Source organism: Hypanus sabinus, chromosome 22 (assembly GCF_030144855.1).
Source record: "Hypanus sabinus isolate sHypSab1 chromosome 22, sHypSab1.hap1, whole genome shotgun sequence".
Lineage (NCBI taxonomy): Eukaryota > Metazoa > Chordata > Chondrichthyes > Myliobatiformes > Dasyatidae > Hypanus > Hypanus sabinus.
The window spans coordinates 43,718,940-43,731,137 of NC_082727.1; the positions used below are offsets into that span (position 1 = coordinate 43,718,940).

The 12,198-nt window shown below is 36.1% G+C and overlaps 1 protein-coding gene across 1 annotated transcript in view; it reads left to right on the forward strand.

Moving 5' to 3' along the window:
* Window positions 1-12,198, forward strand: part of LOC132379569 (cilia- and flagella-associated protein 46) — a 236,555-nt gene that overhangs the window by 203,178 nt on the left and 21,179 nt on the right. Inside the window, exons 52-57 of the mRNA XM_059947632.1 lie at window positions 951-1,018; window positions 1,933-1,993; window positions 3,120-3,155; window positions 5,941-6,043; window positions 6,361-6,473; window positions 10,924-11,005. Coding sequence (XP_059803615.1) covers window positions 951-1,018; window positions 1,933-1,993; window positions 3,120-3,155; window positions 5,941-6,043; window positions 6,361-6,473; window positions 10,924-11,005 — 463 coding nt within the window. The remainder of the gene's footprint in view (window positions 1-950; window positions 1,019-1,932; window positions 1,994-3,119; window positions 3,156-5,940; window positions 6,044-6,360; window positions 6,474-10,923; window positions 11,006-12,198) is intronic.

Genomic DNA, 12,198 nt, shown 5'->3' on the forward strand with positions numbered 1-12,198 from the left:
AATACATTGCAATTACTTGCCTAGGTTTCCACTAAGGAGGACAAGAGCAGCATGCACATGAGAACATGACCTGCAGGTTACTCTTAAGGTTGTACATCCCTCTACTTTGTAAATATATCAATATACTGAACTAAATACTGATTAGCAGCAGCATTTCTCAGAGTATCTTTTTGTCATTTGTAGTCACTTAGTGTCTTGACTCTCTTAACTCACCAGGCAGAAAATAGGTACCAGATCAGCACCTCTTAATTTCAATTTACCTCAGTCCTCCTCTTACCAAAGTCCCAAGTTCCATTACAGATAGCAGTACTTTGTGGAACTGGACCAAGTTACTTACTCCATGCATTAATTAAATCTTCTGAATTTATACCAGTTAAAAATCCACTTCCCTTGTTGGCCCTGGTGGGTTTGTTTTCATGCTTGTTCCTAGGTTAAAACACACTAGTGGTGTTGTATTCCTGATTTTCTCTTCTTTGAAATGTTTTGAGCAGATCTAATTTGGTACTGGAAATAAGCACAAGGATGTTGCAACATCTTAGTACACCAAAAAAGGGGACAATCCATTTCTAAGCTTCGTTCTTTTACCATGGTATTGGGTTTGCTTTTCCATAGAAACTAGAGTTAAGATAACTTCAGAATAGAAGAGCATAACGTTATTGAAATCTGAGGAATATACAACCAAATGTCTCTTTATAAAGAGCTGAAGAAAATGGAAATCTTATTTGCTTATTACTTGTGCCAACATTCTTAATAGAACAGTTTTTTGTGAACAATTGATGGTTGGCTCTTGGGAATTATATCATTCGAAGACTAAATTTGTGCAGGCTATTTTTATCTTGATAATCGGATAAGACTGCATTATTTCATTAGTGTAGATGTTATAATCATGCCTAATTTTCTGTGGAACTCTTCTGTTCTTCATGTTCATTGTTTGTTTCCTCTTGCAACAGAAACTCCGAACACAAAGGATGTTAAAGGTGCCAGAGGAGCAGGAAGCCAAAAGAAAAACATTAAAATGGTAATCAGCATAAGCTAATTAATTGTAGACAGTAAACAACACATGACATATGCTAGATAACTTGATCTGCTTTAAGAAGAAGAGTAATTAAGGCTCAAAGGTTCAAAGTAAAATGATACCTGGGTTAATTTAGTGAAACTAGTTGCACTTTGCGAAGCTTAAAAGATCACAGGGGGTAGTTTAAGTATTAAAAAAAAATTAACTTTTATGGTAGGTTGAGAAACATTTCTGCAGATTGATGAGAGTAAGGTGTGGTCTAGGGCAAAATAAAGCTCCTTTCAAGTAGAAGTTATGAAATACAATGGCAAGTAAATATTGGGGTAAGTTTGAAACTTTTTTCTGCAAATGACAATTGATTCCATGTTAATTTTTTGTTTAAAAACTGAAATCCTTGTTAACCAAATGTGATAAGATTTTGAATCAATTTGAGTGTGGGGAGTTTTAGATCTGCAGTCACAGAATGGAGGAACTAAATGGTAACTTTTGTTTCTGTGTTCCATGAGGTCCAATGAGATTCATATTCCCAGTATTGTCAGCTGTTCAAAAACTGATGATGAAAAATGCTAAATGACATTGATTTAAACTTAGCTTAGTTTTGATCACTGGGTTGATTCCAAAATGTACTCAAGCATGACCTAAATGAGGCAGAGGTCTCAGTTCAGGAGAGTTCTTCTAAATGGCTTTGTATTGGTTTGACTACCAACAAGAAAGCTGCAAATCAAGAGCCACGATATCTAACCACATTTGCAGTTTGGATGGTCTGAATTCATATTTACAGCATACCTGAACTTTTGTAACTCCCACTATATTAAAATCGGTATATAAAATATAAATGTATTGTAAAATTTGAAGCAGAAGTTTAATCTGTAATTGTTTCAGCATTGCTTCATGGTTGCTATTTGTTTAAATTGCAGGTAGCTATCGATCGTGTTGTGCCTCCTAGTTGTTTTCCAGTAAATACTCACAACTTCAGATGTATCCTTTCTATTAATTTTAATCTGTTAAATAATATATATGTTTAAAGGATTTTATGTTGTGAAATAGTAGCCTAGTTATTGACATTAACGGTAATAGACCAATTTATACCTTACAATAAGACTTTTTTATAAGTAATGATTTTCAATATTTCTCATATTTCCTTACATTTTTCAACACTGCATTAGCTCTTGGTCAATCATTTAGCTGGTCTTAGTCCCCAGAAGCCTCCTGTATCCTCTCCATAGTCCAAGTTACTGCCTTTGAAGCTAGCTAGACAAGTTTAAATGAATGTTAAAAGAGCATATGGAATCCTTGACTACATCAATGCAAGCAGAGAATAAACATTTCTCCTTGACGTGTGTAATATATTAGCCACCAGGCATTGTGATTAGTTTCCAAGGTTCAGTTTCTTTGAAATCAATTCCATTAAATTTCAAAACAGTGTTGTAACATGGAGTGTTTATTGCTCTTGACCAAGGACACATTTCTTACAGTTAGTTTTACTTGACCCATAATGTAAAAATCATAGGTTTTGCTTTGCTTTAAGGAAATTATATTTCTTTATCTGAAGTGTTTCAAATTAAGTATTTATTCATTTCTGGCTTTCATACCTTTTTTAAGATTCAATATAACCCATGTTAAATGTATTTGGAGACTTAAAATGCAGAACATTCCCTTTTCTCATTGCTAACATCAAGGAGGAGGTACTGGAGCCTGGACCACACATCCAACATTTATGGAACAGTTTCTTCCCCACAGCCATCTGATTTCTGAATGGACAATGAACCCACATACACTACTTTACTATTTTTGGGCTAAATATGATCTCACTTTCAAGCTGCTTTATAAGTTAGTAATCCAGATGCAGGAAAAATATTTCCTATTTTTTTGTCCACAAATAATAATTTGTGGCAAATTGTGAAGATTTTATATGGCGTAGTTGCTGAGAAAGGACTGCAAACATTGGCTTCAAACCTGGCAATGGACCTCTGTGATGGATGGTGTATAATAGAAATTTTGGCACGTACTGTCCAATTGACCTTCACAATTTGATATATAGTGCAGTCATGTAAAGTAAGCCCTTATGAATCATGCCAGGATAAACTTTAACTGGATTGATCAGATGTTGTAGATCCTTATGATGAAACCAATGACTTGGGTAAGAGAGCACTAATCTTAAACTTGCATTTTGGTAATGTATGTTAAGTTTCAAAAATATGTATCCTGAATGTAGTTACTAACCTGTCCATTCATGTTATTGCTCATTTACTATCTTTAGTATAATAAATAAGAAATGGCATTAATTGAAGCTGTTGTTGGTATACAGTATGCCGGATATTGAGGAACTATGAAAATATCAAAATCTTCACACTCTCCATTTTCCAGTACTCACAACAGGCTAAGGTGTGAATAAAGCGCATCCTCTTTATTTTTATCTCATCATGACCAAGGGCATACTTAATTACGAACTTTGGATGCAGCAATATTTCATTTCACACACCCATTATAACAAAGAATTCATCTAATTTCTGGCATTTAGACCACTGGCCTGATTGGAGGTTTTGGTTATCTGAAAGAGGAAGGTGCAGAAATAATGATGCTATGGTGAGGGGAGAGGAGTAAGTCAGAAATGCACAGTTTGTAATTAAAAGGGATGATGCAATGAAAAGTAAAGTGGATATAGAGTTATGAAGAGATACAGCATAGAAACAAGACTTTTCAACCCTCCTAGTTCATGCTGAGAATCAGCTACCATTAACACTAAACCTTCATTGATCCCATTTTTAAAAAAATTCTTGGCACATTCTCATCAACTCCTACCATATTTTACTACTCATTAACATATTTGAGATAATTTACAGTGGCAACTCACACATTTTTTTGGATGTGGGAGGAAACAAGCATCAAGAGAAAACCTACATGGTCACAGGAAAATGTGCAAATTCCACACAGATAGCACCAGAGGACTGAACCTGGTCTCTCCAGCAATGTAGGCAGCAACTGAAAAGGAAATATAGGCATTTGCAGAATATGTTTTCTATGTGCTGCTTCCCATTTGTGCCAGTTCCAGAAGTAACCATCAGTTTAAAAATTTTGGATTTGGCTTGACCCATGGTTGGTGAAACATCCTCCTTCAAGAGAAAGAAAGCTGTGCGGGTGTCTTGCCAAGTGTCTGGTATTGGGTCTGCCATGGCTAAGTAGAAAGAAGTAATTGAAAGCTGTGAAATGGGGATGTGATGGTCAGAGTAGTAGTAGTATAGAGTTGTGATGGAGCACAAGGCTGTTTGGCTGGATTCTTGTTTGAAGGAGATCGTTGGTGGATCAGTGATGAGGGAGTGCAGTATGAAGCTGCCTTTGAGATTAGTGTTGCGGCTGTTGGAAATGGGTATTTGATAATGCATCCATGAAAGTGAAATTAATGAGCTTCTTGTAGTACTGGGTCCATGCCTCTGGAACTTCACTTCCTGGCTTTGATATTATCATTGAACTTTTCCTCATTCTGCTTGATTGTCTCTTTGGATGGTTTCTTGGACTCCTTCAGACAGAGGACATCTCTTCTCTTTACTTGTTAAAGCATTGCATCCACATCTGAGTCTGAAAATTGGGATTCATATTTACTTTCTGTACTCTGGCATGACTTTTGTCAAGTATCCCAAACCTTAGATGACTGCCACCACCGGCTATAGGCATGAAAATGCCTCCTCTTCACTGTATGCCTTAGCATTATTAGTCAGATGTTGATGAAATTGGGTCTGTGGATGTGTATAAAGGCAACATCAGTATTGACTAAACTCACAAGCTTTTAAGGGTGATTTAATAGATTAAGATTAGTAATCAACTGCAAGATTCCAAAATGGTAGTTAAAATAGAGTAGTTAATAACTTCCGTAACAGCTGATGAAAAACTATTACAAAAAATGCACTGACTCTTGGGACCATTCCATCACTATCTAGTAGGATGAGTGAAAACTTAGAAGAGGCTTGTTCATTGTAGTCATATTAGATATGTTATTAGGTATACCACTTTGGTTTAGGGCTAATTTTCATTAGAACCATCTTGCTGTAACCTTCACTTATTCTTCAGAATTCTACAGTATCCTCAGGCATTGCTTGATTTTGTTAAGTAATAAGGTTTATCTAAGTAGGGCTGCTAGAAACATTGGTATATAGAGGAATCTTGAAGTGAAGCGTTTAGCTCCCTTAAAGTGGCAGAACAAGTGGATAGAGCATACAGAAGGCATATGGCGTACTTACCTTCATGGATCCTTTGGTGAGGTTGCAGAGGTTGTTCACCAGGATGTGGCCTTGTCTGGAGGGTATGAGCTGTAAGCTGAAAATTGGACAAATTTTCATCGTTTATCTGGAGCATCAGAGGCTGTCAGTAACCTGATAGAAGCATTTAAAATTATGAGTAGATAGAATAAATATTCAGAGTCTCTTTTGCCAATGTAGAAGTGCTAATTAATATGGGACATAGGTTTAAGATGAAAAGGATTAAGTTTAAAGGAGATTTACAAGGCAAGTTTGTTTTTACACAGAGATTGGTAGGTGCCTGAAACATGCTGCCAGGGGAGGTGGTAGAAGTAACTGTGATAGCAATGTTTAGGCAGCACTTTGGCATACAAGTGAACAGGCAGGGAATAGAGGAACAGGAACCATGTGCAGGCATTAGTTATGATTGGCATCATGGTTGGCACAGATGTAGTGAGTTGAAGAATCTGTCCTGTGATGTCCCTATCCTATGCTCTACCCCTATCCCCCAGGAATTAAATACTTTAGCATGCAAATCTACTGTATCTCGTTTGCTTATGTTTTCTATAAAGATACATGTGTACAAAATAAACTGAACAGTACCAGCTGAAATTTATTCAGTATATAACATGAAAATAATGACACAGGAGTAAATTATGGTCACTTAACTTATTTGTACTTTTTTTTTCCTAGAGTTGTTCAGTCCTGTGAAAGTAGTGACAGGAATAATTGAAACATACAGTTCACAATTCACAGGGCGCTGGGCAGGAGTTATGGGATGTGAGCATGTTCCTAGGTGGGTTGTGTTTTCAGTATTTTTCAAATGCTACTGCACTAAATGATGTAAGTAACACTTCTGAAGAAATGCTCAATTACATCTTCAGTTCTACACTGTACAATCATGAGTCTTTTTAATAATGTATCTTGTAACAATTTGTAAATACCTTTTACTTTACAGTATTTATTATCCTCCATAACTTGACTAATGCTTCATGATGATGAAATGGAAAAAAAATTATTTTGCTATTAATTGAAATATTTATGTTTAACCTAGCTTTCAAATGACATGTTTCTAATGTTAAATAAGAATTAAAATATTTTCCTTTTTCATAGTCATGCAAAATGGGAAGAGCTGTTAAAAAATTGCAGTGCATTCATCTTTTATGGAAAGGAACATTTTCTGGCAAATTTATTGCCATCAAAAATTGTCTCTATGAATTTCCCAGGTATTCTTTGGATTCTTAATTTTTTTGGTCTTATTTCATGTATTTAGTTCTTCTCTTATCAGCTATAACTTTAAATAATCTTTAGGTAACATTAATTATAGCATTCTTAAACAAGAAGTTTTGCTTGAATTGTATGGCTTTCAATTCATGAGGTTTTGGGAAAGAGGATGTTCTTCAAATGAGGAGGGTCAATTGAATTGAACAAGAGTTAAGGAAGGAATGGTTTAAATAAAGTAGTTAGAAGAGCATTTTAGTGAGGAAAAAGTTATAAAGTTAAAGAGACAATGGTGTAGGCCAGCAAAATGGGTAATGATAATCAGAATGTATCAGGAGGAGGCACAACATACGATTATATTAACACAGAAGTTAGAAGGATAAAATTAAAGACACATTCTGTGAATGCATGTTCCATTTATGACAAAATAGATGGATTATCAGAACAATTAGAATTAAATTGTCCATCAACAGAGACGATAGTTGCAAATGACCAAGGTTGAGTGGAGACAGGTAAAATGGTAAAGGAGTGAGAAAGCCCTGATAGTAAAGAATAGGGAAAACATAAGAAAGATAAGAAATAAGAGAGATAAGAAATCAAAGTATAGTCATTTTATGTGGAATTAAGAGATAGCAATAGCAAAAAAATATTGGTAATTGTAGATAGACTACAAATAATTATGATAATGCAGTATAAATCAAGAAAGGAATGAGTTATACAACAAAGGGTAATAAATCAGATTGGTAGTAAAGCTATGGTAGATTATAATGATGGTAATACTTAATGGATATCTATTTCTATGTCTGAAGCAACTGTGAGGAAATGGGCTATGTTATATCCTTTTAAAAAATAAATAATTAATCAATAATCCGATTGTTAAATGACCTTTAATGAAAAGTGGTCATAATGATACAATTTGGTATAAATATTGTAAGTGATTTAATACGAAACCAGGGTCTGCAGAAAGGGAATCAATTATGATGATATGAAACATGAGTTGCAGATATGCAGCTAGCTGATTAACTGTCTCACAGCTCCAGCAAATAAATTTGATTCTGACATCCAGTGCTGTCAACTTGTAGATTCTATCTGTAACCACTTGAGTTTTCTTCTTTGTTCTATTCTCATGTCCCATAGGTGCAGAGGTGGCCAGGATAATTGGCCACTGTAAACTGCCCCAAATGATTAGCTGGGTAATAGAATCTGGGTGGGGTCTGATGGGAAATTGGGGAGAAAAAGATATAGGAAAAATTAGTGAGGTTACGGGTTTGCTCTGTGAACTGCCATAGATTTGAAACACCTAAATGCCCTTCTTCTACAGTATATACTAAGGGAATATGAAGTTGGCTGTGGTAGACTGGGAAATGACAGCAAAGCAGCAATGTTTAACATTAGAAAATATATAACACATTACTTACAACAAGCATATACTTCATTCTGACTCTAAACCCTGCAGGAAGAATGTTTAATCAAAGATAACAAGCTAACATTAGGACAAGAGAAGGCGGACAATCTTGCTAAAGGCAGTAGTAACATGATAATTGGGAAAATCAAAGAATCATGAAAATTGCTTGGCCTGTATGAGACCATATGAAGCAAACTGGCTGGCCGTTATTAATTTGCATGACAGAAAGACTGCAAAAAAAGTAGAAAAAATCTCCTTTATAATTTTTACCAAAATCCCTGAAGTGTTTCTTCTCCGTTATTTTCTTGATAGCCTGTATTATCTTTGAAAACATGTGAAACACCCTGGTTTCCTTGGCTGCATATGTTTAGGGAAGACACTGTCAAGTCCCGCCAAATTCGTGACATTGAGACGGCTTGTCCCACCCCAAACCCCAGTTTGTGTGGATGCTGTGTAATTCACTACCCTGTTACAAATTAGTGCCATGTGATAACATACAATTAAAGGAATTATATTTATGAATCTTAACTTGAGGATTAGTAAAGAATAACAAAACAAAAAGGGCCCATTCCAATTAAACAGTCAAATGTGCACAAGTTGGAGCTCATCTTGAACTTCTCTGTCACTCACACAATGTCAGCATGAATGCCCACACCCCCTTCCGAACGTCACTCGCAATCCATCTCAAACAAACAGGTCTCCCACCGGTTCTTCCCAGTGTCTTCTCTCTTCACCTCCTGTTGAACAAAAGCCCAAGACCAACGTTATTGTCCCTCACCAAGAAAACCTCCCACTAATTGGGTGGCACACATTCCACATCATACCTTATCTTCAACAATAACCCAAAAAGGCTGAAAGCAGAACAGAGCTGCTGAATTAAATACCTACAGCATAACATTGCAGATGTGAACTGGAGCATTACACATGTATGTTTTTGTATGTTGCCTAATCATTCACTACTGTTTTCAACTGAGTACAGTGCCGCTACAATTCATTGCTAAGGCCCTTCTGTTATTGGACTATAATATCCATGCTTATTTCACTTTTATTGTTGAATCTGAAGATTGTTTGATGCTGTCATTTCATTAATATACAATCTGGTTCTTTTCTACATGCTATATTGTGCCAAGTTTGATCTCGTAGATTTTAGCCATATGATTATATATCGCACTGGTTAACTTGCTGCAGGTTTGGTGATTTTAATGGATTGCAGTATTTCAATATTGTTGAGTTTTTTCTGGTGTTAACCCTTCTTATAGATTTTTTTCTCACAGCAGTATATGCCTTATTTCTATACTTAAAAATTTATTTAGTCATTGTTCCACAGTTGTTTCGATGGACTAATACTTGTACAAGTAATTACACAGAACAAACTCAAATATGGCCATTTAATATTCATTGTGTGAGGTGCCTGTGCTCCATGCCAATATGCAGAGGTCATACATAAGTTCCCAGATCTATGTTCCCAGTTTCTCATTGCTAAAAAATAAAAAGATTGTTTTCCTCTTCAAAAAAACTTGCATCATTTAAGTCAATGGTACCACATTTCTGACACCAAATGTCATGTTACTATACATTTACATTTCTGTTAAGGTACTGTTGATAGATGCTGACATGGAAATTTGTGATTATTCTAAGATACAAAACCTGGCCTGCATTTTCCATTTAACCTTCACATGTGATTAAAAATTACAGGGAGGAAAATTTGCTGGTATTTAAATATTTGTGTGCTTTATACTGTCAGGAAAGATTAATATCTTTTCCATTTTTGGGTTCTCTTTAACCATATAACCATATAACAATCACAGCACGGAAACAAGCCATCTCGGCCCTCCTAGTCCGTGCCGAACTCTTAATCTCACCTAGTCCCACGTACCCGCTCTCAGTCCATAACCCTCCACTGCTTTCCTGTCCATATACCTATCCAATTTTACCTTAAATGACACAACTGAACTGGCCTCTACTACTTCCACAGGAAGCTCATTCCACACAGCTATCACTCTCTGAGTAAAGAAATACCCCCTCGTGTTTCCCTTAAACTTCTGCCCCCTAACTCTCAAATCATGTCCTCTCGTTTGAATCTCCCCTACTCTCAATGGAAACAGCCTATTCACATCAACTCTATCTATCCCTCTCAAAATTTTAAATACCTCAATCAAATCCCCCCTCAACCTTCTACACTCCAATGAATAGAGACCTAACTTGTTCAACCTTTCTCTGTAACTTAAGTGCTGAAACCCAGGTAACATCCTAGTAAATCATCTCTGCACTCTCTCTAATTTATTGATATCTTTCCTATAATTCAGTGACCAGAACTGCACACAATAATCCAAATTTGGCCTTACCAATGCCTTGTACAATTTTAACATTACATTCCAACTTCTGTACTCAATGCTTTGATTTATAAAGGCCAGCATTCCAAAAGCCTTCTTCACCACCCTATCTACATGAGACTCCACCTTCAGGGAACTATGCACTGTTATTCCTAGATCTCTCTGTTCCTCTGCATTCCTCAATGCCCTACCATTTACCCTGTATGTTCTATTTGGATTATTCCTGCCAAAATGTAGAACCTCACACTTCTCAGCATTAAACTCCATCTGCCAACGTTCAGCCCATTCTTCTAACCGGCATAAATCTCCCTGCAAGCTTTGAAAACCCACCTCATTATCCACAACACCTCCTACCTTAGTATCATCGTCATACTTACTAATCCAATTTACCACCCCATCATCCAGATCATTTATGTATATTACAAACAACATTGGGCCCAAAACAGATCCCTGAGGCACCCCACTAGTCACCGGCCTCCATCCCGATAAACAATTATCCACCACTACTCTCTGGCATCTCCCATCTAGCCACTGTTTAATCCATTTTATTTAGGGGGGGAAATTGTAAAATTTTGTAATAATCCAATTTCTATGTCACAAAGACATTTGTAAAGAGGGCTAAAACTAAGAGCATGGGTATAATCATTTAACATTATTTGTTTAAACATCTGTTTTATTGTATTTCATTTCTTTTATACTTTTGCTCTTATTTGCTAGAATGTCAGTTGGTGATTCTTCTTGATCTGGTCCAGACCAGTCAAAGCTACCGACGACAGTCAATACTAGACAGAGCAAAAAGGTAATATTTTAAATGTTAAATCAGGCAGAAGCCACTGTACATCATAAAAGTCTACCATTTACACAAGAAAGTGAAATGTGGGCAACAGGATTTTCATTCTCTGAAGGCAAATGTAAAGGATATCCAAAGAATTCCATGGCTTTTTTCAAGTGCCACTTCAAGCTGAATTTGCCTTTTTTGGCTGCAATATCTATGTGCACTTTCCTGTATCACATAAGAGGTTGAAGTAAGGGTTCAAAGATGTGCTTGTTTTGTACATCAAAGCATGCAATGAAATGTATCACTTGCATCAATACCCAACACATTCTGAGGATGTCCTGGGGGCAGAAGGCAAGTCTTGATAAGTTTCTGGTGCCAAGGTACTGCAAGTACCGACATGTTTCCGACACCAACAAAGCATGATCTGAATTTCTTAACTCTAACCTGTACATCTTTGGAATGTGGAAGGAATTTGGAGCACCTGGAGGAAACCCACACAGCCATGGGGAGAGCGTACAAGCTGTTTACAGACATCAGTGGGAACTGAACACTGTCGTTGTAAAGCATTAGGCTAAATGTTATGCTCTCTGTGATTCAATGGTGACTCTATCTCAGTTAGCATAACTTGAAGCACAACTCCTCTAATTTGTTTTTTCCATAACAATCTCTGATAGGAGGCAAGGCTATATGTGGAGTCTTCAGACAAATATGTCAAGGTTTTGCAACAGTTTTTAACTGTCTCCAAAATCCAAAAACTTACATATAAACATTGATTTATATTAAAAATAATTAAATTGCAAATAAGCATTTAAAACAAAATAATGCATTAAACACTTAGAAATAACTGAACTGATCAGTAAACAGTAAATAATAAAGGAAGTCTGGTTGATATATAATCACAGAATGGATTCCCCAAAATATTCCTGCGGTTTTTCAGCACATTTATTTTGGAGTTGGATTCTGAATCAAGTAATACATGATTTACCTTGGATCAACATTAAGATTGGGACTCGTAGCTGATGGTTCCCTTTACAATCATCACCCACAACTAGACCTTATACTTGACTCACCATTAGGTTTGCTTTGTGAAAAGTCAAAGTTTATATAAATTCCTAGAATCTTAGTAATTGCACACAGGATGTTTTAATCTCAGTTCTTTTTTGCACTTAATATTTTGTATTGCAACAACACTAAACATCATGAGGGTTGTGTTA